The 27,870-nt window shown below is 42.5% G+C and overlaps 1 protein-coding gene across 1 annotated transcript in view; it reads right to left on the bottom strand.

The window, feature by feature from the left end:
• The window catches only part of tmem65 (transmembrane protein 65), a 44,501-nt gene extending 20,167 nt beyond the window's left edge, over positions 1 to 24,334 (bottom strand). The window contains exon 1 of the mRNA XM_039820007.1: positions 23,686 to 24,334. Within this exon, the coding sequence (XP_039675941.1) occupies positions 23,686 to 23,941 (256 nt within the window). The 5' untranslated portion in view covers positions 23,942 to 24,334. The remainder of the gene's footprint in view (positions 1 to 23,685) is intronic.
• Positions 24,335 to 27,870: the final 3,536 nt, after the last annotated feature.

Below are 27,870 nucleotides of genomic sequence, written 5' to 3'. Positions count from 1 at the left end.
GATTTATTAATGAACACTATGCCAGTTTGGACGACTAAAGGATTTGAGAGCTAATTAAATGTATTCAAATGTGGGAAACGTGACATTTACAGATTTGACATTTACATTTTGGAAGATCTTTTGTGTTCTTGCATTGTTTTGGCAGTAGGTTGATCTTTGCCCTTGGAAAAGTTCAGAGTATGTGAAAACAGCCACACTCTTTCCTCAAATGAAAACAAATTCAAACTGAGGAGAGGGACTGAGGAGAGGAACTACTTACTGTCACGTTTGACATTTCACAAACAGAAATGGTGTTTTCGTTCAGTCCAAAATTAAATGAAAATGCAGACCCATTTTTAAAATCTAATCTCTCTTTTTCAGCGACTTGAATGTGTCGGGTCCTCAGACCGGTGCTGATAACAACCAACCAATCAGAGCTTCGTAGGCGGGGATTAAAAGATAAGGTTTACAATACTTCTGTTGTTGTCAACAAATTCCGTGAAAAGTCCAAAACCAATTCTTTCTGACTTTCTGTCTGTGGCACTCGGCCCAAAGTCCATCGGTTTCTACTGAAGACGTAAATCTTTAAATATGGGACCCAAATATATAAAGAAAAACATAGAATTATCACCAGACTTAGGGCTCTATTTCAATGATCTAAGGGCACGGCGTGAAGCGGGTCCATGCGCCGGGCGCATGGTTCAAAACGGTTGTACTTAGTGTCTTCATTAATTCATAGGTGTGTTTCGGTCGTAACTTGCAATGAACCAATCAGAGATCATCTCCCATTCCCTTTAAAAGCCAGGCGCGTTTGGACCTTGGAGCATTGATATTATGATGGCGGATTTGCTGAGCAGGAAGGAGAGATTTTCAGGAGAAGAAACTGAGCTGCTCGTGCAGATCATATCGTAATACTATTTCACATTATAATATTTTTATTTTCTAATCTCGTGCATGTTTGTGTGCTGCTGCGCGTCCCTGTGTGTGTAACAAGCACAGTGTACGCATGCTGTGCACGAGCCTAGGCGCATTTTACTAATGTGTTGTAAAAATAACAATGAAATGCTGCGTTATGGACTTTGACTATTGACCAGGTTTTTGTTGGTCAATGGCACCATCACATTCCGCTGCCTCAAGATTAGGATTGCAAAGGGGCGAAAATTTTCCGGTAAATTTCCGGAAACCTTCCATGGAAAGTTAAGCTGGGGAATTTTGGAAACATTGCAATTTGGAAACTTTCATGGGAATAAATGGAAATTATCGGAATGAATGGGAATTTACGAGAATAAACTGGAAATGTTGGGTAATTCATATAAACTCCATCTTATACAAACATGAATATAAACATTTTGTTTTCTAATAAGCAGACAGGCATGTACAGTGAATACAATTGTTGAGTTACTCGTCAGTAGACCTTTAATAGATTCTTTCATTGAACAACAATAAGCAGATAGGCATGCAAGTGAATACTTTTGAGTTATTCGTCAGTAGAACTTAGATATTCTTTTCCAGCCTATCAAGAACAAGTGGGCTATACAATTAACACACATAAGGTGAATAGCAATGGGTTATGTATTAAAGAAGAATGCACCCGAACACACCTCCCTGTAAGACCAGCACACCCATGGGCGCATGTGCATTTGGTATCTAAACGACACGGGCACTGGACGGGAATTTGACAACTGCGTTGGTCTTAAACTAGCAAAGACACTTGCATCGGGCTTTGCGCTGCGCCGGGTGCAAGATAGGGCCCTTTTTCTTCAAGAATGCAAATGTCACCTTTCTGTGGCCGAGCGACAGACCCAAATAACAACGCTGAAATCCGCAGACTTCTTCAATCAACATGACAACTGTTAACTCTGATTCCGGTAAATCTGCTTTTAGTTTCAATGCACCAAAAGCATGGAGAACTACCTACAATGTTTACTTAAGCTGGACACTCCTACTGCCCCTGGACATTTCAAGGTGGTTATTTCAAATCATTTTACCATAATGTGCAGTTGTTTTCATTGTATTAATCATGTGTTTGATTATTTTTTAGTGTGTCTTTATACAGTATGTGTTTCTTGCTAGTATCTCAGCATCATTGAAATGAGGGAGACCTCAATGATTTTTAAGATTTTAAATGAAGGTTGATGATGAACTGTTAACTACTAGTTAAATACTTGATTTTTTTTTTTTGCGTCGGGGTCTTAAATCAGCCTGAAGGGGTTGACCAGCTCGCTCTACATTATCTCTTACATAGGGGCCGCTTCTGCAACTTCTGTGTCGACTGAAAATGGGATTGATACAGAGTATCAGCTGCTGATGATTGGCCTAGGACCGATCGACAAACGTCAGACTGAATAATGAATCGGCAATCCAGTCTCATCAACGGGCTACAAACTAAACCATTCTTTGGCATTTTGTTTTCTCATCTTTGTGAGAATGAAATCAATCTTCTGAAAGAGCGGTGCATGATCGTGCTGCTGTCTGGTAGCTGCGCTTATGAATCCTCCGATATACACTCCTTGCTAAAAAGGGTTATGGATCCTCTAAAATGGCGGATCGCTAATGAAATCAACCTCACACTTTTTGAGAAATGTTTCCAAAGTGTTCCATAACCGTGATTAATAGTACCTAAAGCAGATTATGCTTTAATTGAAGAAAAATCAGGGAATGGCAGGAGGCAGACTGTCTGTGGTGTCACGCTGCTCCCATCACACACACACGCGCGCCAACACACGCACACGCGCACGCGCGGAAATTAACATCGACCACCGGCCAAATGCTTCTCCTCCTCTACCTGCCAACCTTCTGATTAGTTTCCACGCAGACTTCACACATCAAACCTCCAGATGTCAGATTCTTCAGTTCAGATGAGTTTAGTGTGATAAATGTTGAGACTAAAACAGAACTTAGTGCGATTAGATCGGTCACTGACAATGAGGGTATGCTGAGAGATGTGCTCAGAACACAAGTTAGACTTTTTGATGGATAACGTGGAGGCAAAACAACACCAAACTGCCAATCAAATTAAAAAAATATATTACATGGACAAAAGTACGTGTACCACGAGCAGACCCCCCGTATGTGGTTGCTGATCAATCCGAAACCACGGCCAATAATCTGCTACTATAACAGCCTGGTCTCTTTTTCTATTCAGATTTAGCCATTCAGCCTGAAGAGCATGTCTCGCGGTCAGCGGTTGATCCCAAAAAGGTGTTGGATTGCAGGCTCTATGCAGGCCAGCCAAGTTCTCCCAGAGCAGACTGGGAAAACCATTTCTTTAAAAAAGAGGGACTGCCGTGTTGAAACAAGAAAGGGCCGTCACACCGTTGTCTAAGTTCCGTACGTACTTTCGGCCGCGGTTGTTAATTTACTGACGTAACTACTTTTTGATCGCACATTTTGTACGTTAGACTTCTGTCTGCTTGCGTTTCTGCCTGAACCGCTTATAGCATCTACCGCTACAGCTGGGTTTCTTTCACTGACATACAGGCATTGCAGTGTGTTGCCCTAATATGTATCTCTCTCACACACACACACACACACACACACACACACACACCTGCTCGACTCTCCTCAACTCTACTGGCCTTTTTTGGTTTTCCACTATGAAAAAAGTCCCTGGTACTGTACCTGAACGCAACATTTTTTTTCCCACTATGGCCACGCCAAGACCCGCCCTTCAAAAGCATTCACACACACACTACTATTGGCCAGGCGTCCACGCTTACATGTACAGGTCCTATCCCCTGACCAATCCCCTAACCTTTCGAGGTCAAATGCCTAACCCCAACCAATCGAGCGGCTTCGTGTCTTGGCGTGGCCATAGTGGGATTCGGAATTTTGCGTCCTGAACGAACCCAACATTTTTAAATAGTTTAGCCAGCGGTGTTATTTTTTTGCTGCCTACAGCTGCTTTTGAAACAAAATGTGTCTTCTGGCTGTGGCCAACGGCCACACGCCGAGAATCAAAAACAACACACCTTTGGCGTCGCTACGACGACCAGCCACGCTCGCCTCACGCATGAGGCGGTACTAAATCTGCAATGGAACGAGGAGGACGGGGCACCGCGGCCGAGCCGAGTAGAGCTGGTACTAGCAGTGGGTAAGCGCCATAACTCTCTTTCCACCACGCTGTCTGTCTCTCTCTCGCTCACTCTCTCAGGCAGCGTTCAAAAACAACAAAAAACGCTGTGTCACAAAATGCACCTTCTTCATTTCAGTGAGATCAGCGGAGGTTGCAGAGGGCTCCAGGAAAAAAAAAGAAAGAAAGATCTTCCAGGATTTGTTTTTTTCTTTTTTAAACTTGGCTCGCAATCTGGCAACATGCTGCGTTGGACAGTTAAATACGTACAAGTGCACAATCCTTGTAGAGTTGTAAAAGCCTTTGTAAAGCAAAAAATGAAAATGAAAATGAAATGAAAATGAGCGGCGATAGGTCTTCAAAGTTAGGGACCTATTACTGAAGCCAGCTTTCATTTGAACCAGTCAGACAATACAGACATTTCACTCTCGTCCTTTCTCTCACACAAATTACACCAATGATGGAGACATAAAATCAATGACAACAATGTTTGTTACTTTAAACAACAGTGTGTACACTTACTTTCCACTCACATACACAGTACTTCCTTAATGCTCTGTGTGACTGTGCTGTCGATGCAAAAGCCTCAACAGTAAAAAGCCACCCAGTGAAGAGAACTGGTCACGGCTGGAGGGTGGTCTAAATCTTCATTTGGGGGGATTTGTGTACCCCTAGTTTGTCCGGTTTACCAAAGTGAATGGGTGACGAGCTGTCTATGGTGAAGAGCTGCTGACAAGTACTTTTAAAAGTCTGGAGCTTTTACAGTCTACTTTCAAACCCTTCAGACGTGTGCAGGAACGCTGACATTTCCATTTGATTGAAAGTTCAATTTGGGGGAACAGGCTCTTAGGATATCGGTGCTGAGAGCAGGCCTCTGCAGACATGCGGGAGCGAGAGCACAAAAAGATAGCGTAGCTCCGCTGGGTGACTGCAGGACAGCAGACGCGCGCTGCACACAACAAAGGAGCGTGGAGGCGAGACGCGTTTTCTGCGGAGTTCAAACACAAAGCCGATACCTCGGGCAGACTTCGGCTCGGCTGTGGATTTTCCTGCCTGACGGCCCTTTGAGACAACACTTGACTTGGTGGAATCACAGGAGGCTAACATACAGAGCCTACATAGCTATATAGTGTATATTTAGCAAAGCATATTGACTGTTGGGTCTCATAGAAAAACAGAGAGATGAAGAGGCAGAATAACTTAATAATAATCAATAAATTGATTGACTCTGAAAAAAACTAAATGCTGTAATAAAGAAGTCAGTTCAAATGAATGACAACTGCAGTCGAACGCCGTGCAACCAGTATCCAGTAACATAGCTCGAACACGGCGTTCGTCGTTCGACTGGTCGTGACCGTTTCCCCAAGATGGCGCCCGCATGTTAACATGAACACTACTGTCTTTATAATCTATCTTTTTTATAAACTGTCTGTACACTTTCAAAGTTCTCAATGCTTCGGTTTACATGTAGGGACCCTCATTATGCTACCGTGGAAGTGTGGTGCTATTTTGAGCCTTGTTAGTGGTGTAGAAATAGAGATTTACCCTCTTCCCTGAAAGCTAGCGTTAGCAGCTAATCAGCGGTTTGCGGGTAGCTCGTTTAAAGCTAGAGACACATTCGATTAGCATGAAAACAGATCCCAGAGAACGGTCGACTCGGTACACATGTTATTAACCCCTAGGTTCATTTTGCGCCGGAATTGTCCTTTAAAGAAGCACCATGAAACCATACAAAACACCGGCTAGGCTCGTCATCCTCCCCACGTTATTTTTTACAGTCTACGGGAGATAATTACTGAATTGCAGAAAAAAATGCAGACCAAAAATGGCATCGATTGGGTTCGACTTCATGAAAATCTTCAGAGGACACAATATAATAATATGTCCATGTGTACAAACAGCAGAGTCTTTCCATATATCTCTCTCGTCAACGTGGCATCATGACTTTGTGTAAACACACACGCCACTTTCCTAAAGCCAAGTGGCGTGTTATCTGTACGCATTTTGAGCTATCTGCGTGTATCGCTGTATACGGCGGATGTAAACATACACACCCGTCGCCACGCGGTGCGTTATCGCGAGAACGTGCCGTACTATCGCGAGAACGTGCCGTACTATCGCAAGAACAACGTCAGAAAAAGGTTGGGTTTAGGAAAAGAACATTGGGAAAGGCTTTAGTAACACAAAAACACAAAAACACGACAAAAACACGACAAAAACACGACAAAAACACGACAAAAACACGACAAAAACACGACAAAAACACGACGGTCACCAACGTCACACGCTTAGGAAAACAAACGGTTGGGTTTAGAAAAGAAACACTGGGGAAGGCTTAAAAAACTTACGGACTTACGCCCTTTCATACTACTCCCTACGGCGAAAATTCACACGTAATGTAGGTCAATGGCGGCCGAACAGCGTTGAAAAACACTCTGAAAAGCGATTATGCGTCTTGATAACGCGCCTAAATGTCATACGAATTGGCGTGTCATACATACGCCACCTCATGAGATCAGTCTGCTCTCGTTCTGTATCTTTCTCTTTACCCCACTGTGTAGCTTTGAGATGTGGATATGTCTCAACCTCTCTACATGAGGCAGCACTTGCTGCTCAGTTCAAAGAGATATTACGCTGCCGTTGGTGACCTGGCAGGCTCCGGCCGGCGGCGCCGACTTAAAGGAGGCCGCTCAAGTTGTGAAGCGAAGGCCTAATGTACGTGTCAGTCAGACAGCACCGTCTTTAATCTTACTCCGACATCCGTTGGTGCTGCGGAGCGCCTCAGACCACGTCCTCGGCAGATTGGGCTCAGGTCTCAGAGGAAATGAACCGCATCGTTCCAACCTCTCTTCCAGGAAGCCCTCGATGAGATTGACGTGTTGGGGGAGGTGTGTTGGCACGCGGCGGCGAGCGTACTGAGCGGATGACTGAAGGGCTCCCACTGTGCCGTGGTGTGGCAGCAGGATTTTTATTCCATGTATTTATATTTACATTTATATGGAAGATGAACGCCTGTCTCGTTCTCTATGCCGACAACGCGAGGACAGACAGGCTTTAAAAAAGTGCTCTACGGTTGGGGTTTGACAGCATTTTCTGTCTGAAATCTGAATTATTTATTTCATTTATTATTTATCAATCACTTTTCCCATTACGTGGGATTTGTCTTCTGGCTAGTGGCGACAGCCGCATGCCGAGTATCGAAAACAACACACTAGGGCTGGGCGATATGGCCTAAGGAAAAAAATCCCCGATTTTTTTCACAAAAAAAAAAAAAATCTTATTTTTTTTTCCTACTTAAAAATCAATCTGCAGATGACAAAGAAATTGTTCAAAACAAGTTTTAACTTTATTTTGACTCATACACACGCGCGCACACACGGGATGGCATGTATACCATTATGACTATTCATGCCAATTTTGGGGAAATATAACAACAAAACGGATGCGCGAGATAGAGCTGTTTTCACACATACAGGTAATTCACTTCAACTCATTTTGACTTTAGTCGCGCAACCTTGCCCCTATTTTCACCTGTCGCTGAGTAACGTACATTAACATCCCATGGTCTCTTGAATGTACCAAACCTGTAGCAAGCCCCTTTGTAGTAACTAGCGGTAAAAACAATACGTGGAAGAGGAGTTCCGTGCTACAGAGCGGCGATTGCTAGTTGTTTAAGCCGCTATAGACCTACGTCACAGCTCGGCCGTATCAGCGGCATTTAGTAGATGTGTTGAGCCGCAACAGAGTTCCTCAACACCGCCTCTGTCGAAATCGATTCATAGAATTCCAAAAATCTATTCATATTTTATCTTCTTCTTCTTCTTCTTTTTTTTTTTAATTGTATGTCTACTGCAATCACATGGGAAAAGTAACTACATTTACATATTGTAAATATTTTTTCTTTTAAGATTATGTTTTGGGGCATTTTCAGCCCGCTCTACCAACTGAGCTATCTGGGCGCCCGTAAATCGAAAGTTGATTTTGAATCTAATCTTGAGCCTAAAAATCAATATTTAATTGAATCGTGACATTTTCTGAATCGAGCACCCCTAAAGAGGCGGTACTAAATATGCAATGGAAAAAGGAGTCAAGTAGAGTAGAGCTGGTACTAGCAGTGGATAAGCGCTACAACTGAACACAAAACTGAATGTTATTAAGTTTAACTTCTCTCTTTCTAGCTATGTAACATTTACTCCCATGCTTTCATCTGTTGGAAGCCTGCAGTTCTTCCTTTATAATGCGGAGCTGCCCAACCGCAGAGTGAATAATTCACAGAACAAGTCTATCACCATCCAGTCAAAACTTCCATCTGCACTTAGATTAGCACTCGACGGCATTTATATGCAAACAAACTAAAAAAAAAATGCAACCGTGTCTGCTTTGGCACAGGGAAGTGTCCTATTCCCACTAATTAATTACCTGTAGATTTGTTCTATTTGTCTGAATAAATTCTGGGCGCCTATCATTGTCGCTGGTGGGCTATGTTCTCTGAAACAGAGACACACGTCAAACCTGAAAAGAAAAGAGGGAAAACCTTCACCAAATAAGAAGAAACACCTGCAGAGGGGCCAAGAAAAAATACATTCAGATCTACTGCCATCATGTTATTTCATTTCGTAGGATATCAAATGAAAACACGTGCATCAGTTTAGTCTTGGGCTACATTTCCACCACTACGTTTTCATTTTCAAGTAGCTTTTTGAGACAAAAACATTTTGTTTTGGAATTAAAGAAAATCAACTGCCATTGGCTCATTTTCACGTTGCCAACATTAACAACTTTCAATAGTGTTTTTTTATCTGCAACTTTGGTTTAGTGCAAATGTTAAAAGCTAAACCTGATTTTTTTTTATTTTTTTGGTTTAAAAAAATGTCAATAAAACCCTAGACTCTACAAAACAAGATAATCTAATGGATCCCACAGCAGAGACATTGCCAGTATCACTGCAGCAAAAAAGGGACAGTGTAAAAACAACAATAAATCATCCAATACATAGCCACTAAGCTTCGGCTAAATACTCTATCAATATCCCAAAGTCTTTTTTCTGAAAAGCTGCCCGGATCCGTGTTCAGACGCTCACAGCTGATGTACAATAATATCTCAAACAGAGTGGTCCTCGCACATTCTGCTGCTGCACACACATCCTGCACAAACGTCTACTGATGTGGGAGGGAGGGGTGTTAAAGTGCTCATATTATGCTTTATGTCTTCTTCCCCTTTCCTTTATTGTGTTATATATCTTTTTTAACAGTGAAAAAGCCCACAGTCCATCCCAAAAGGCACTTACCATCACCAACAGAAAACACTGTTCACAGAAAACACTGTTCACGTGTGGCCGGGTTGCTGCAGATGTTGTTTCTGGAAGGCCACATTTTCAATTTCACGACCCGTTACTGACATTTCAACGTTTCACTCTAGTGATTACAGTGCGGGCAGCCTCATTTAGGTCAGTGATCTTAAAGATTGTGGCCCATTTCCACGCAGCGTGCCTTGCTTGGCAGTGACTTGGAAAGTTATTCGGAACACAAAATATCTGGTAAGTCAGGGCTCGACAGTAACGGTTGCCAGGTTGCCCTTGGCAACCAGATTGAGTCAATTGGCAACCGTTTCGTGGTCTCTGGTTGTCCCCTTTGGCAATCACCTGTTTAATATTTGTGTTTTTTTTAATATATGTAATATATAAAAACAAATCAAAACTTAAAAATCTGGATTCTTTATTTCAAAAGAAGTCAATGTTGTATTTGGTTGTCTCCGTAAATTCCGCAACACAACATTTCAACGGTTTCCACACGCGCGTTTGTCGTGAAAAGATACAGGTGACGCAATTTTCTGTTCACGTTAACGCCGCATGTTAAAATCCGGTGCTAATATGGCACCGGTGCCCTGTATCTACCGGACAGAATAGCATTAGCTACAGTAGTAATTGGATTCAACACGGCTAGAACGCTGAAAGCCAAACGGTGTAAAAGTGTGACTGTATCGTAGAGGATTCCAACAGCGGGACGTACAACCGTCTGCCGCTAACGCTACGAGCTAAAAGACACAAACTAGCACTTGGTCACCGCTGTTGGCTGAAAAACAAAACGGACGGGACTAAATGTTGCGTTTACTTAAAACTGGTAAAACTCGTGGTGCATTCAAAGTTATTGTAAAAGACCCTTTTCTCATTGTTTTTTGTGCCCATATTATATATGATGAAAACCAAAAACTTTTTCTGGGATTTGGGGTGTAAGTTTGTGTCTCTGGTGCTTCTGGGTTTCTGAATGTGTCCTGCCTTCAGTCTCCGGGTGAGCTGTTCAAAATCTGCTGGCGCTAGCGTGCTAGCTCGTTCTCAATGGCAAAACACTGCTACAACACACACGAATTCACACTAATCTACAAAATAAATTGTATAGAACTGCTTCCATGTCCCTGTTCTGCAGGTATTCAACGCAAAGTTGGAAGTGCGCCCTCGTTTAGAAGAAGTCTCCCGGCTAACCCTGCCTTGTACAGGCCGAAGTTGCAGAAACAGCTAGCTAGCTCATGTAGTCCTTACCTAGCTACTGCGCATGTGCGACTGACAACAAAGATAATAATAATAAATTGAATTTATATAGCGCTTTTCATGGACTCAAAGTCGCTTTACAGGGCAGGGTAGATTATAAAAACATAACAAAACAAGTAGAACAAAACAAGATACAGATGAAAAAGGGAGGGGGGCAGGTGGACTATGGGTAGGCTGAGGTGAAGAGATGGGTCTTGAGGCGGGACTGGAAGATGGTGAGGGACTCAGAGGTGCGGATCTCTTGGGGGAGGGAGTTCCAGAGCCTGGGAGCTGCTCTGGAGAAGGCTCTGTCCCCAAAACAGCGCAGATTGGACTTTTGGATGGAGAGGAGACCGGCTGAGGTGGATCTGAGGGACCGTGAGGGTTGGTAAGGGGAGAGGAGGTCAGTGAGGTATGAGGGGGCCAGATGGTGGAGGGCTTTATAGGTGAGGACCAGGATTTTGTAGGTGATCCGGTGGGAAATGGGAAGCCAGTGGAGTTGTTTTAGGACTGGAGTGATGTGGTGCCAGGATTTGGAGCAGGTAATGAGGCGGGCGGCTGAGTTCTGGACCAGTTGGAGTCGGTTGATGTTGGTAGAGCTGATGCCGAGGAGAAGTGAGTTGCAGTAGTCCAGTCGGGAGGAGATGAAGGCGTGAATGAGTCTTTCAGCAGCGGGGGGTGTGAGAGAGGGTCTGATTTTGGCGATGCTGCGGAGGGTGAAAGAAGGAGGTTTTAATGACTTGACGGATGTGAGGCTAAGGGAGAGGGTGGAATCAAAGATAACGTTTGTAAAAACGATGGTGAGAGTGGGGTTTGGTTTTGCTGAGTGTGGATTTGGAGCCGATCAGAAGGAATTCTGTTTTGTCGCTGTTGAGTTTGAGGAAGTTGTGTTGCATCCAGGTTTTAATAGCTGACAGACAGGAGTTGATGTGGGAGAGGGGAGGATTGTGGGGGATTTGGTGCTGAGGTAGATCTGGGTGTCGTCAGCATAGCAGTGGAAGTCCAGGTTGAAGTGGCGGAGTATCTGACCAAGAGGGAGGATGTAGATGATGAAGAGGAGGGGGGCAGGCACGGAGCCTTGGGGAACACCTTGAGTGACTGTGGCTGTGGCAGAGGTGTGGTTGTGGAGAGAGATGAAATGGGATCTGTTGGAAAGGTAGGGTGGAGCCAGCTGAGTGCAGTACCGTCGATCACCGATGTCTTTGAGTCTGGTGAGCAGGATGTTATGGCTCACAGTATCGGCGGGCTGCACTCAGGTTGAGGAGGATGAGGATGTTGAGGGAACCGGTGTCAGCAAAGGTGAGGAGGTCGTTGAGGACTTTGAGGAGAGCGGTTTCTGTTGCTGTGTAGGGGGCGGAAAACCAGATTGGAGAGGTTCGAATAGGTTATTGGCAAGAAGATGGGTTTGTAGTTGTGAGGCGACTGTCGTTCCAGGGTTTTAGACAGAAAGGGAGGTTGGATATTGGGCGGTAGTTGTTGAGAGAGGAGGGGATCCAGACCAGGTTTTTTAAGGATTGGGGTGACAGCGGCAGTTTTGAAAGCAGAGGGACAGTTCCAAGGGACAGTGAGGAGTTGAAGAGGTTAGTGAGGTAGGGGCATAGGACCGGGAGGCAGGACTTCAGAAGTGGGTAGGGAGGGGGTCAAGGGAGCAGGTAGTGGGTTTGGAAGAGCTGATGAGTTTGGAGATTTCGGGAGGAGTGACTGGGTTAAACTGGGAAAGGAGGAAGTGTGGAGGAGGGGTCGGGGAGGTCTGGAGGGATGGAGAGAGGAGGGTCCAAGGTAGGTGCTGGAGTAGATCCTGGAAGGTCAGATACCGGGGATAGGGATTTGTAAATGAGATTGATTTTGTCAGTGAAAAAGTGGAGGAATGAGTTGCAGAGATCCGGAGTAGAGGTAAGGAGGCTGTTGGTCCGAGGCTTGATGAGGTTGTTCAATGTGGAGAAGAGGGTTCTGGGGTTTTGGCAGGGGTCGGTGAGGATGGTGGAGAGGTAGGCAGATTTGGCAGCAATGAGGGCATCTTTGTAGGCGATGAGATGGGATTTATAGGCTTCATGATGGACTGTGAGGGATGATTTCTTTGTCAGACGTTCAAGTTGGCGGCCAGTTTGTTTCATTTTCCGGAGTGCAGGTGTGTACCAGGGTGAAGAGGTGTTAAAAGGGACGAGTTTTGTTTTGAGGGGGCCAGGGTGTTGAGGGAGGTAGACAAGGTGGAGTTGAGGTGGTCTGTGAGGTCATCGGGTGAGGTGAGGTTGAGTCCAGGTGGAGAGTGGTGGAGAGCAGGTCAGAGAGATGGTGGGGATTGATAGATTTGAGGTTGCGGGAAGGTGAAGGTTTTCTCTGAGGAGGCGGGGCGGGTTGGAGAAGGGATGGTGAACCGTATCAGTTTGTGATCAGAGAGGGGAAAGAGGCATGGATGGAGGTCGAGCACTGGTTGGTTGGTGGAGCAGACCAGGTCGAGGATGTGACCTTTTCATGGGTGGGGAATGTGACATGTTGGGTGAGAGAGAAGTTATCCAGTAAAATTTTTAATTCTGATGAGAGCTTGCATGTGGGGGAGTCCATGTGGATGTTTAAGTCACCGAGTAGCAGCAGACGTAGAGAGAGATGAGGCTAGTGTGAGGAGTTCAGTAAAATCAGAGAGGAAGGAGGGATTTGGTTTAGGTGGCCGGTAAATGAGGATGACTGTCATGGAGGAAAGAGTTTTGGCAAGGCGAGATATTCAAACGATGATACTGAGGGGAGGTTGTGAGTTCGTGATCCGGAAGTTCTGATTGAAAATGCGCGAGGCCACCTCCACGGTGGGAGGGGCGGGGTTTGCAGATGTAGTTGTAGCCAGGGGGATGCTTGGTTGAGGGAGAAGAAGTCGTTTGGTTGTTGCCAGGTTTCGGTGAGCAGAAGGAAGTCAAGAGTGTTGTCGAGGATTAGTTCATGGAGGGCAGGGGCTTTATTGTTGAGCGATCGGGTGTTGAGGAGGGCAAAGTTGGCATGGTGAGAGGGTGGTGGGATGGGGGCAGGCTGGAGAGATCTGAGGTTGTCCGGTTAGCAGTGCGTGGTCGTTGGGGTGTGGGGGTATTGCAGTTGAGGGGGACAGTGAGGCGATTAGCAAATGATTGGAGAGTATGATTGAGTGTATGTGAAGTGGGGAAAGTACTGTAGTCCGGTCCGGGTTTTCTGTGTAGCCTGATGATGCGTTCAGCCCTATGTGAACCAGTGGGTGAAGCATTCAGATGACGTGGGACAGGTGCAACAGAGCGTGCAGGTGACCAGATGGATGGAATGGATTGTCCGTGGTGGAAGAAAACAAACTTGCGGCGAGAGCTTCTGTGGATGTAACGGCGTCGCGTAGAAGTCCGAGCTGTTTGATGACTGGGATGCAGGATGGAATGGAGTAGGTAATGGTTGGACCAATTGTAGAACCGTTGAAGTATTAGTTGATCATGATGCCGAGCGGAGGGACGGAGAGCTCCGTGATAGTGGTTGGCCGTGGGCTAGGAGCACAGAGGTGGAGGTGGAGATGAATGAATGAGGTGATTGCCAAAATGATCCACAGCATGACCGGAAGGAGAGGAATGTCTAATCTTGGTGCGCGGCTCGCATCTGGTGGAGGTTGCCTATGAGGAGGAGGTCAGCACGGGTTAGCCGCCGAAGCAGCTAGGATTTGCCGCCACGCGTTTGGTGAACGGGGGCAGCTAGCTAGCGGCTAACCGGCAGAGGCAAGAGTCCGGTCAAGGAGCGCCCAAGCGGCCGGGAACCAGCAGAGAGACTGTCCAGAGGTACAGAGGCTGTCCAGAGGTAGGGGGTACAGCGAACACAAACACAAGAGAATAGCAGACGAATAGCAGACGAATAGCAGACGGAGAAGCGGCGAATAACCAGCGCCAGCGTCCTCTCACGTCGGTATGATATTAATATATATGATATGAAGATGTTACAGAAGTTGTGAGGTCTCACTCTGTAGCTGAAACAGAGACCTGACACAGGGTGAAAAGAGGAGCTGCAGCAATGGACAGTACAACAAAAAAATGGTGTTTTTTGAAAATTTAATCATGCAACCTATTCTGGTATAATCTCATTACAATTATGAACCTGAAAATTTGCATAATATGGGCGCTTTAACAGCAATTTACTGGTGAAAGAAGTAATTATTGTTAAAAGATATTGTTATTACATTTTTATTAATTTAAATTTCCCCCTTTTTTTGTGCTGATCCAAAAATATATCCGCACCATGAATTTTATGATCCGTGGCACCCCTATTTGAGAGAGATAGGACATTATATTGCAAGCCATCATCTCAATGTTTCATTATTAAAATGTGTAGATAGTTACATAAGAAATGCATTGCTCCAAATATAGGCAGTTTAAAACATTGCAACCGTATTGTCAATTTCGGCAACCAAAAGCTGATGACTGGTTGCCAAGCCTGGCAACCACTTTCAAAAGTTTAGCTACCACTATTTTAAGGGAACCAATTTAATCTTAACAGCTAAATGGATACCAACAAAACCTTTTTAGACAGCACTGCTATTATCTAAATTACAGCCATTTGCTTTTCTGTCAAACTGACAAATGAGAACGGGCAGATTCACACCGTCTCGCTCCAATGGGAGAAGTGTGAAAAACTATTTCACATGATGAATATCACAGAAATAACTTGGTATGGATAAAATGAAGGTAGAGCCCGAGGAAACGGGTGTGGTGGTAAATACAGCGCGACACTGTTTATAGACAGTCCTCGTTTTAGGACTCAGGAATCAGTCTCAAGGTGCAGGCCTGCTAAATTAGCGGTGCGGTGCAACTGATTAAAAGGGAAAGCATATGGGGTCTTTCATGCACAGAGAGGTTTGCATTGCCAAGTGGCGTCATGAAACTCGTTTAAAATCCCTTTGTTTCCATGCTTCAAAGACCTTGGGAGTTCCAGCCAAGAGTTTCTCAACACTGTGCATTACTGTTTTCCTCTTCTTAAAAGTCCCATGACATGCTGCTTTTTGGATGCTTTTATATAGACCTTAGTGGTCCCCTAATACTGTATCTGAAGTCTCTTTTATATAGACCTTAGTGGTCCCCTAATACTGTATCTGAAGTCTCTTTTATATAGACCTTAGTGGTCCCCTAATACTGTATCTGAAGTCTATTTTATATAGGCCTTAGTGGTCCCCTAATACTGTATCTGAAGTCTCTTTTATATAGGCCTTAGTGGTCCCCTAATACTGTATCTGAAGTCTCTTTTATATAGGCCTTAGTGGTCCCCTAATACTGTATCTGAAGTCTATTTTATATAGACCTTAGTGATACCCTAATACTGTATCTGAAGTCTCTTTTATATAGGCCTTAGTGGTCCCCTAATACTGTATCTGAAGTCTCTTTTATATAGGCCTTAGTGGTCCCCTAATACTGTATCTGAAGTCTCTTTTATATAGACCTTAGTGATCCCCCCCTAAAATATTTATGGAGCTTTTTTTTTTTTTGGGTTTGTGGTGTTTCTATAATATTTTTTGGGCTTTTTTTTTTTGGGGGGGGGGGGGTGCCCTAATATTTTATTTGAAGTTTTTTTCCAAAATTCAGCCTTGGTGCAGAATTACAGCCACTAGAGCCAGTCCCACAATGAGCTTTCCTTAGGATGTGCCATTTCTGTGTCTGTAGCTATTGAGGAGGAGAGAGAGGGGGGGGCAAGGTGGAGGGTGGGGGTGTGGTCTTGACCAACTGCCACTTTGCTCGTTTGAAAGCCATGATGTCTCTCTCTCTTTCATGGATGGGCCAAATTCTCTGGCCGGGCAAAGCAGAAAAAGGGGAGGTAACATTGCTCCTTATGACCTCATAAGGAGAAGATTCCAGATCGGCCCATCTGAGCTTTCATTTTCTCAAAGGCAGAGTACGATACCCAGGGCTCAGTTTACACCTATCACCATTTCTAGCCACTCGGGGACCATAGGCAGGCTGGGGAAACGCATATTAATGTAATGTAAAAAACCTCATAAAGTGAAATTTTCATGCCATGGGACCTTTAAAAGCCACATCACAGCCAAGTGACAAAACGTTCTGAGCTTATTAGTCCGCAAATAAAAGTGAATAATATACTCACGACTGAATGTTGTCTTTCTCAAATGTTTTTTGGGAGGTAAATACCTTCTAAAAGAACCAAGAGGCGACCCTAAAATGTAACTGCAACTAACGATTAGTTTCAGTCGATTAATCTGTGGATTATTTTCTCGATTAATATAAAAATGTCAAAACATGGTGAAAAATGTGGATCAGTGTTTCCTAAAGCCTAAGGTGACGTCGTCAAATGTCTCGTTTTGTCCAAAACTCAAAGATATTCAGTTTACTTTCACAGAGGAGAGAAGAAACTAGAAAATAGTCACATTTAAGAAGCAATTTAAGAAATCCTTTTTTTTTTTTTAAACCAATTATGAAAATAGTTGGCGATAAATTTAATAGTTGACAACTAATCGCTAAATGGATTCATCGTTGCACTTCTATTGTAGATATTGCGTCACTTTACATGCACTTCTCCTGGCAGATACAAATAGTCTTTCCGAGGGAAGAGAGGAAGAAAGAATGCTATTCAGAAATACATTTCCCCTGGTGGGTCTTCTTCCTGGAGCTCTATGTCTACCCTTCTGTTCACTTGTCAGCACATGATGACAACATCAATAACCAATTCAATTGTATGATAATAGAGCCGATCTCTAGAGCCTCATTAGCGATAACAATGTATAAAGCAGGGAGACATTTCAGACAAATTACTGCGGAGAGTAAGAAAAAAAAAGAAAAACTGCTACCACTTAATACTGGCCTGAGAGCGTAGAGTGTAGACAGTGGGATGGTAATGATACAGGTTCTGAGGATTAAATGCACCCAACTCAATGAACACATTTCGAAAACATCAACATTTTAAACAACTATGAAAAGATATGTCCTGGTGTATCACACCATGACTTGTAGTGGTGTAAGAAAGAAATCGATACACTTGAGTATCACGATATTTTATTTCGATATTTTTATATCGATATTCTATATCGATTTTCAAAAACGCAATATCTTTTTTTTTTTTTTTTAAGTTTACGTTCAAAAATATTCATGTAAGACAATGGTTCATGTTAATGTTGTGTTTAAACCCCCTACCGCTAGATGGCTCATCCAGCGAGGCTACTTTGCAGAGGCACCGGGGCTCCGCTCGGCGCTTAGCGCCGCCCAAGACGATTTGTGATTGGTTTAAAGAAGTGCCAATAAACCAGAGCACGTTTTTCTCCCATCCCGGGAATGCTGTGTGGACGAGCCAGACCCTCCTCCGCAGCGCTGGGAAGGAAGGTCTGGCGAGGCGAGACTACAATCACGGTGACTCCATACTATTTAGGAATGTTGCCATGCGAGTCAGTCCTGGGACAGACACGTCTAAATGAAACACTGTCATTTTGAACTAGGGCTGGGTGATACAGAGAAAATCAAATATCACGATATTTTTGACCACATACCTCGATATCGATACTGCAACGATGTTGTAGTACTGGTGCTTTCACAAAATATTTACACAACGAGATTTTTGATGAATAATCATCAGTAATGTGGATATAATGACTAAGTGGGTAAAAGCAAATAATAGAACAGCTAGAACAGTCTACACTTTACTGTAATGCAGCCTTTAATACCAGGAAAAGACAACACTTATGCCATATTACGATATCCAAAATCTAAGACGATATCTAGTCTCATATCACGATATCGATATGATATCAATATATTGCCCAGCTCTATTTTGAATGTTAAGTTCCACCCGTCCGTCAAGATGTCCGCTGTGACAAAGTCCTTTACAACATGTCATACAATCTCAGCTAAATGTCACCAAGCGTTCTCTACTTTTACCGTCACCATTAGCTTCTGGAGTTGAGAGCGTCTGCTGGAAATGTTTTTAATGAGCCTGCAGCTCAGCTCGGTGTCAGACTAATGCCCGGGGCAGAAAATGTTTCACAGCTCAAGAGTAAACGCTTCCGATTCTCTCACCGTTCCTATTTGGTATTTAGCTCATTAGTAGTTAAAAGTAAAGGGCGTAGGGGTTCAGATATGTAAGACAGTTGCTTATTAGTGAGGACTTTCACAGCCAAAACTCATTCCTACACTGGATGGCCTAATATATATAAATGCTGGACAAATGCTACAGGAAGAGAGATGGTGCTTTGGTGACTGACTCTGCACTGTACCACTTCAAAAATACACAACATACTTGCATTAGTTTACCAAGTAAAAGCTTTCTATCACAGCTAATGCAGGGATCTTGAACGTCTATGAAAATAATAAAGGATAATGAAAAGGGGGTCGACCGACACTGGTTTTCAAGGGCTGATATCGATACGAATTATTAGTTAGTTAATGAAACTGATAACAGATATTGGATCCAATATGCATTTACAGTAAAAATGATACATCTTTTAGTCTAAATTAACATTTTTAAATGGTACAAACTCCAACACAACAGTTTGATGAAATGCTTTGAGCAATTATGTAATACAACTGGAATTTAGAAAGTAATACACAGTAAGAAAATCAAGAAATAAAAACAAAAATAGCTTCCTGAAGTTTTTGACGTGCTAACAGTTTGTTTGCAGACTGCTAACAGAGCCGTAGCGGAGACAAAGTAGCGCACTTTTTTAAATAATTAACTTTATCGGTTACCAGTAAAATAAAAAAATGATGCAGATAATCTGCAAATTGCCAAATATTGGCCCCAATAATAGGGCTGGTGGGTCAAATCGATTCATATTTTCAAAAAATCGATTTTTTGTCTCCCCCTCTTCAGTATAGCGTACATACATTTTGCATTTGCCAAATCTTCCTTCAGGGTTTCCGTAGCACGCTCCCTGCTCCCTTGTTTTATTAGCTCAATCCAAATACAGTATAAATAATTTGGATGTTTAACAATCTTTGTTGCACACTGCACAGTGACTTTTCAGTTAGAGAAAGGGTTTGCCTTTGCAATTTTGTTTATGTTGAAGCACTTTAATTAAATACAATAAATATATATTTTTAAAATATATTTACAGTTCGCAGTTATTTTGTTTTAAATGGAAGGGGCCGGGAAAATCGAATCGTAAATCGAGTTTTTTATTAAAAAAAAAATCGCCCAGCTCTACCCAATAATCAGCCTGGCCAATAATAGGTTGATCCCTAATAATACAATTCAACTGTGATGCATACCTGGAATATAGTGAAAATTGGGAAATATATAGTAGTTATTTGGCTCAAAGCTCTCTGCCGCCATGCTGATATTATCTGTTTTACGGGATTTAAAAGATTTTTTTTTTAAACGCATTTTTGTGAGCTTTAACTTTCTGGGGGCTCAAAGAATCTGAACTCTCACACTCACCAGATTATTACCCGTCGTTTCCCACAGCAGCTCAACAGTCCTCACAACTAAAGGCCAAAAAATAAGCCAAAACTTGTGTTGTCTTTTCTGTGGAAAGTTTCTGGTTTGAGGGGATACTAGTTATTTATTAATAAAGATGTTCAATGAATCAATCAGGTTTCCATACTCTTCAAAATCTTTTTTTTAAGGCTGGCTTATCGGCAATACGATTCCAAAATTTCAATTCCAATACCAATTTAGCTTGGATATAAAAGAGATTCTCAGAGGACGTATGCTGTAAATTGTACAAGCAAGAAGCAACCCTCCAATATTTGTTTTTATATAATGCACTGTTGCAATGTTTACATTAGGAATTGAGCCCCAAAAAGTTTGTTTAAAGTATGTTTTACTTACTAGTACTTTACTAATACATCCATTGTTAAAAGGCATATATAAAAAATGGGTAAATGAAGCTCTGTAAATCTTAATAAAAATGCCTGCGAATAAATTATTAAATAGATCACTCTGAGAAAAAAAAAAATCAATTTCTGGATTTTATTATCAGATCACTCAAAGATTTTAATTTGGAGAATTGAGTACTTTAACCCAGCCCTATACTGCAGTTGTGTAGAGCCCATGGAAGACACATTCCTACATAAAACATCTTAAGGCCCAGACACACCGACCAGACGGCCGACCATCGGCAGAAAAGCCAGTCGGGCTGATCAGTCTCCCCGAGTTGGTCCAAAAAGGAACACACCGAAGCGACGAGACTTGATACGTCTCTATAACAGCAGGCGGCGCTAATCTGTATTGTTGCCCAAAAAATAAAAACCGGCAGCTGATTGGACGAACGAGTCACGTGGGTTTGTTTTCTCCGGAAATTCAAAGCCAAGCTGTCATGGCGGCTCGTTCAGAATACAATCTCATATTGGACTAAAATAGTTCACTGAAACGTGTTTCTGAAAACATTTTAAGCGAGAAATAGGCCATGCAGTTGCTGAATCTGTCTTCATTTCAGCTCAACAAAGGTCAGTTTAAAAGATTTTCGTCAGATTTTTAGAGACTCTAGTCACGCTCACTCCGCTCGCCATTTCCGGGTGAGTCCCGACTGCCCTGCCGCCGACTGAACACGTCAGGTCGGCCAAAATGAACGCCGACGGCCCCTCGGACGGATGACGGCACGGGACACACCGAACAGACTCGAGTCACCGACCTCGCCAGACTGTCCAACGGCTGATTATCGGGTTGGTGTGTCAGAGCCTTTACCCAACTAGCTGCCAAGAGGTGTATGGGGAGGGTGGGTGAGGGTAATCTTGTTCCTGTTTACAAAAAAAAAAAGAAAAACTGGAGGAAAATGTACCGTTTGATGTAACCTGTATTGTGCAATTCCTTCAATAAATAAAAAAATGTAATAAAAATAAAAACCTCTTACCCAATGTCTCTCTCTCTAAAGAAATGTTTTCTAACGACTGGGTGTAGACTCTAAGCTGGGTCTCAGGTAGGGTTTTTTTCTTCATTTTGCGTTAAACTACAGGCTATGCAATGCTGCAAAATACATTTCTAAATCCATTTGAGTAATTTAAAAGCTGAAAAAAAATGCTGTAACATGGTAGGCAGATAGATTAGCCGGCAGAAAAGGGGTAAAAATGCCCCTTAAAACCAGCTTACATATCATCTTACATAATATCCTGAAAAAGCAGTTTGGGTGCACAGTGAGCGACAAGCAGAGGGGAAAACGGCGTGATACCGCGGAGACGAGAAGGACAATGAACGCACCGTGAGACACCGAGGAAGCACAGCACCTGGTGAGCTGCCTCCAGGTGCCGAATGTAAACGGGATTTGTGGGGGGAAGTGGTCTTCCTGCAACACTTATTTTAAATCCGAGCTGAAAACTATTTATTTATTGTGAAAGGTTTCCCCCAATTTCCTGGCCCTCGCTACGCAGGAATTGGGAGATTCCGCAAGACGCTCGGAGTGAAGCCATTACTCAGATCTCTGTACTCCTTCTGACCAGGCAGCTGATTTTACTATTTTAGTCCTAAGATGAGTCACTCTGCTAGAAAGTGGAAAAAAAAATGCCTAAACACAGATCAAAACCAAACAGGCAATACCCTCTGGTGACTCAAAAGAGGAAGTATATGTACACACATGCACACACACACTCGCCTGCCTGTTTATACCCACTGACTGTACACACACACACACACACACACACACACACACACACACACACACACACACACCAAGGTTAATTATTTGTAATTAAAAGGTGGAATTAGTAGAACTTCACTGGCACAAAATAACCCTCATATTTCAGCTGGGGTTTCTAAGTGCTGAACATGTCCCTCACTCTGCTATTAAATGATGTTTTTAAGATTTCCAGACCATTGGTGCTGCATATCAAAGCCGGAGGCAGCTTTACATTGTGTTAAAACATATTCTGATGTGGAGCTGTCATTCTATTTGTTGGCCGGGTAAAACAAACTACGGCATCCACACATTACATTGGGAGTTCCCATAATGACTATAATTTCCATCAGCAGTTATTTATTCACAAAAATAAATAGAAAAAGGGCAAATTATTAACATGTTAAACTGTGGTCTGAATGCAACGTATGCAAATGTCACAGCAGACAAAATCTTCCATTTGAAACATAATATAACATTATTATTTATTGTATTATTACTATGTTGTAGGTATATGTGGTATTGTGTTTACTTGCTGCATTTGCAGAATTGAAATGGACAGGCTTAGAGAACCACAATCAAACAACCAAGCTTGGTCATTTTCAGACTCAACTGTATGAGGTTAACTAACTATGGTTATATATCGCTTACATAGCGTATCAAGGCGACAACACTATTCCAATGTTGTTTAGTTTATGCAGCTGCCACATGATGTTACATGTTTTACACAATAATACACCTTTACTTAATCCAGGTGTGGCTAATAATTTGTCTGCAGGTTTTAATTCAAAGACTCCCCCCCCCCCCCATTGATGAGCAACACTTGACGATGACAGATGCTGGCTAGGGCTGGGCGATATGGAGAAAATCAGATATCACAATATTCTTGATCAAATACGTTGATATCGATATTGCGGCAATATTGTGGTGGTGGTGATGGCGCAGTGGATATGACACATGCCTTTGATGCGGGAGATCCGGGTTCAATTCCCACTGCGATACATCAACTAATGTGTCCCTGAGGCGTGCGACCTCTGACATATATAGCAAATGTAAGTCGCTTTGGATAAAAGCGTCAGCTAAATGACATGTAATGTATTGTAGGGTTGACAATTGGGGCTTTAACAAAATATCTTCACACTTACATTTTAGATAAATAATCATCAGTAATGTGGATAGAATGTGTCAAAGTGGGGGAAAAAAAGCTAATCATTATCAACAGTCTGGTAAGTTCAGTAAAGTACATCACTTTACTATAATGCAGCCTTTAAAACCAGTGAAAGACAACACTTATGTCGATATTACGATATCCAAAATCTAAGATATCATCTAGTCTCATATCACGATATCGATATAATATCGATATATTGCCCATCCCTAATGCTGGCCGCCCCCAAGTTAAAGCCCTTTAGACAGCAGTTTGCAATTTCCACTTGCATATCAGTATCGGTAAATATGAGGGCGGGAAAATATCGGTGCCCGTCTCGTACATGGGGTCTCGTACCTGTGACTTCTCATTCAATCTCTCTCAGAGCTTCCTATGGAAGCTGTCACCTTTGGCCTGCGCTGTTTATTTCTTACCTTGAGCGACGGCTACGGACTCGAAACTCTGCAGCTCCTTCAGTAAACAAGTCCTCTCCGTCGGCTGGAGGCGGTAAATAAAGTCTTTGGCTCTCTTGGGTGAGTTGAGCGTCTCCCTCGGCTCGTTCCTCCCGTGTGTTCCCATCCAGCAGCTCGGTGTGTGACGCCCTATCCCCGGCAGCCTCGGCACTATCCCCGCCGCCGGTAACTTCTGTACAACCGGTCGGAAAGCTCCCTGTAGGCAAAGCCTGAGCATCGTGGCGAAAATAAATAACTACTAACGTTACTCTAAAGTCTTTACAATGTAATAAACTGCTGTTTTTTTGTTTTTTTAACGCTTATTTGAGAGCGCAGATAGCGGTCGTTGTCTCCCCCGCTCCAGCAGCGGCCACTCGGGCAGAAGTTGTTTCTCGTTTCGGTCCTAGTAACGCTAGCTAGGTTCGACCCTCAATGGGAAAGAAACCGACGACTTTTGATTACCGTTTCTCTTAAACTCGAGTTAACTTTCAAGCAGGCGCACATATCTTCTTTTCGTGTCGTCCGCCGACCAAAACGTCTCATGATCCCTTAAGTGCGGTCATGGGCATGGCACATGAAGTTTCAGCTAAAGCCGAACAAGAACTACTGTCAAGTCGGGCGGAGAAGCTAATTTCCGGCGGCAGCTTTTCAAAATAAAACGTGTTGCTTCCGGTAATACCTTTCATATTAAAACCTACTTGTAAAAAGAAATGTTGCAACGTGAGTTCAGGGGACAAAAAAAATTAGCAATCTGAAAATGCTTTCATTTATCTTTCCTTGACATTCAGGAGAATGACTAATAACCAGTCCATGCTACTAACCCTACCAGCCAATTTACCTTAATTACTGTTTTACTACCTGTTTAAATCCCTGCTGTATAGTATATGTTTATTACATCTCATTATGCAAATACATATAGTATTACATCCCAGTTAAAAATGCTTTTTCAATTACTGTCTCCGACAAATATTATACAATCATTTTATTTCATATTTATATGTTATCCCTAGATTCTCATTTTTGTACTTGCATGATTTTCTTTTTACACACCTACATATTTAATGAGCATTGTTGGAGGGAGCCTGATATCTAATATTTTCATTGCCGACACCTGCTTTTTCACCTCTTTAATTTCTGTGCATATGACAATAAATAACTTTAACCATGAAACAGAGTCCCTTTCCTTTATTGTGTTATTTATCTTTTTTGTGCATGTAATAGGCTTCCAAAGTGAAAAAGCCCAAAGTCCACCCCAAAGGGACTTACCATCTCCAACAGAAAACACTGTTCACCAACTGCTCCAAACAGCTCTATTGTAGTCCAGCCTTTACTTCAGAGACAAACGTGGGTCACTTTGTAACACACGTTACAAAGCTGTCAGGGCACGCCCTCATACTCTGCTTCTGACTGGCTAGTAGTCCTTACCTAGGTACTGTCAGGGCACGCCCTCATGCTCTGCTTCTGACTGGCTAGTAGTTCTTACCTAGGTACTGTCAGGGCACGCCCTCATACTCTGCTTCTGACTGGCTAGCAGTCCTTACCTAGCTACTGAGCATGTGCGACTCCCAACAAACATGGGACAGAAGTGCGATGCCTCACTAAAACAGTAGCTAAAACAGAGAGCTCAACACACAGGGTTTTAATTAACCTATTCTGATATAACCTCTAAATGCAATTATGAACCTGAAAATGAGCATAATATGAGCACTTTAACACACACCTTGGTTACCATATTAACAAAGTAATGAAGGTAACTACTGCATAGCATCACATTTTTAAACTGTGTTGCTGTGACCTAAATGGCCCAAAATTAAGCAAAACTTCTCTCTCTTTGCTGCTTTCTTAAGAGTTTGAAAGCTTCAAGCCAAACTGTAACTAAAAATGTATCAGCTGAGAAATCCTACCCAACTCAAAATGGTGAAATAGTCCCATCTACTGGTCCAATGACTTAACTGCATTTTCACATAATGAAAGTTGTAGTGTGCGTTTTATTGCAATTCGGCAGCTTCATTGGATTGCCACGTGTGCCAAATGTGTGCCTGCCAACAAGTCCTTTAAAAATAAAAATAAAAAGGGATGTTCAAGATATTTGAGACACAGTTCAAAATGCAATATCAAAGATGATTTTATTTACATAAATCTCCTTTTAAAACAAAAGGCAAAATAAAACAGCTTTTACCTTTTTTTAAAAAAAAGCTTTCAGAACAATCAAGCTAATTATCAAATTCCTTCATAGCTGAAACATGTCAAAAAATCCCTCACCCCCCCAGCTTTCTCATCATCAACAAGAACTTCATGGATTCCTTGCAGCTTATTTTCTGCGACCATTAATTACAACAGTAATGAACATTTGAGTTTGCAGTCAAACCCTTTAAGGACGTTCAGGCTGTGGAAGTCTAAACAATGTAATACTCAAAAGAGGAGTTGTGCTCGAAAAGCGTTTTTAAATTCACTTTTTTTTTTACTCGCGATGAAAAACCGGAGGGATCTGTATTGGCCGAGCTATATACGGTCTTAATAAAAAAAAAAATTTAAAAAATGTGAAAACGTGGCTTCTGGATATTTTTCAGGGTCTTTCTTTTCGTTCCGAGTGGTTAAAAGATTTTTGGATCAGTGTTCAGTCGGGGAGCTCAACAGGACGATAAATAATCACAGAATTGTCACGCCACGACAGGGTCTTGGCCACTTCAGGAACAGTTCAAGTCGGAGTTTACCGCAACAAAACATATCTGTAAAATTCAAGACTTTTCTGCAGCTCCGTAAGATTTTTTATTTTTTTTTTTAATTATGAAATGTATTCATCTCATCAATTCCAAAAACACAGTTTGAGACTTGAGAAAAGGTTGCGGTCGTTTTAGTTTGTTGCCAAAAGTCGAACAGAACGAGAACGTTTCCGTCTGTACCAGTGACTAGAAACCAAAAAAAGGTCTGTTATGGGAACAAAAATGACATCTGCTCTTAAAACATGACCAATAACCAAAACGTGAAAGCAAATATGGTACTTTTTTTTTTTTTTGAAAGAAATGCAAGTACTTAAAGTCCATAGTTGACTAAATAAGTGGAACCTTTTCATGCTGTACCTTTGTGACTTTTACTGAGGAGCATCGAGGAATAATCTTTTCACCCAAAACATGCTATTTTTGTTGTTGAATACCAGCCAATACCATTATAAGCAACAATTTCTGGGTTTTGAAACAAGAATTTAAGCAAACTAAATACTGATTTATGCGAGAGAAAATCTGAAATTTGCATAATTGAAAAAACAAAAAGAAACCGAAAACAAACTTCTCTCGTCCTAAGGGAGAACGTGTGCACAGGTTTGTTTTATTATATGTACAATAACGTACACAATTGTAAGTGAGGTCACACAAGAGACCAGTAGTAAGTAATGATAGAGGTATATCAGTGATTACAGTAGCAAGTCACCTTTCTTTTGTTTTTTCTTTTTTTAAATCAGACCTCTCAGTTTTTCTCAGAGTTGATAGAAAACTGCTTCACTCTCCTGCCCCCCCTCTCTCTCTCTCTCTCTCTGGACAAGTTCACAAAAATACTCTGTTTAAGTTAGTTGGGGACAAAAATGAGTGAATCGCAAACTTGAGCTGTGATCAATCTGAAAGTCAGGATTTTGAGAGCAGTCGAGGCTGGTTTAGTAAGAGCGTAAGAGTGTAATCTATGTTTTGAGTGCGCTACGGACAAATAAGTGTATGTTGACCAATCACATTTGGCAAAAAGCTGGAGGAAAGTAACGACAGCAGGTTTTCAAACGGAAGCAAACTAGAATGTGTTTTTACGCTCAAATGGGGGCCCTACTAAAAACTCCTCCATCCTGACTTGCAGATTAAAGCTTGAATTTGTTTATGCGCTCCACAGTTTTGCCGTTTATGCACAAACACACTTCAGCATTTCCCTTATAAACACACTGCTAGGGAACAGGAACTGCATCTTTAAGACATCGTCTACGCACATTACACGACACGCACGCACACACACACACGTTTGTGGCACTATCTTTGTGGGGACCCGCCATTAACATAATGCATTCCCTAGCCTCTTACCCTAACTATCACAACTAAATGCTTAACCTTAACCATAACCTAATTCTGTCCCTAATCCTACAACCAAATCCTAACCCTCAAACAGCCCTTTCAACTTGTGGGGTCCAGCATT

The sequence above is a fragment of the Perca fluviatilis genome, chromosome 13 (genome assembly GCF_010015445.1).
Source record: "Perca fluviatilis chromosome 13, GENO_Pfluv_1.0, whole genome shotgun sequence".
Lineage (NCBI taxonomy): Eukaryota > Metazoa > Chordata > Actinopteri > Perciformes > Percidae > Perca > Perca fluviatilis.
The sequence above is the reverse complement of the archived record's forward strand: the minus strand, read 5'-3'. Positions and strand labels throughout refer to the sequence as shown.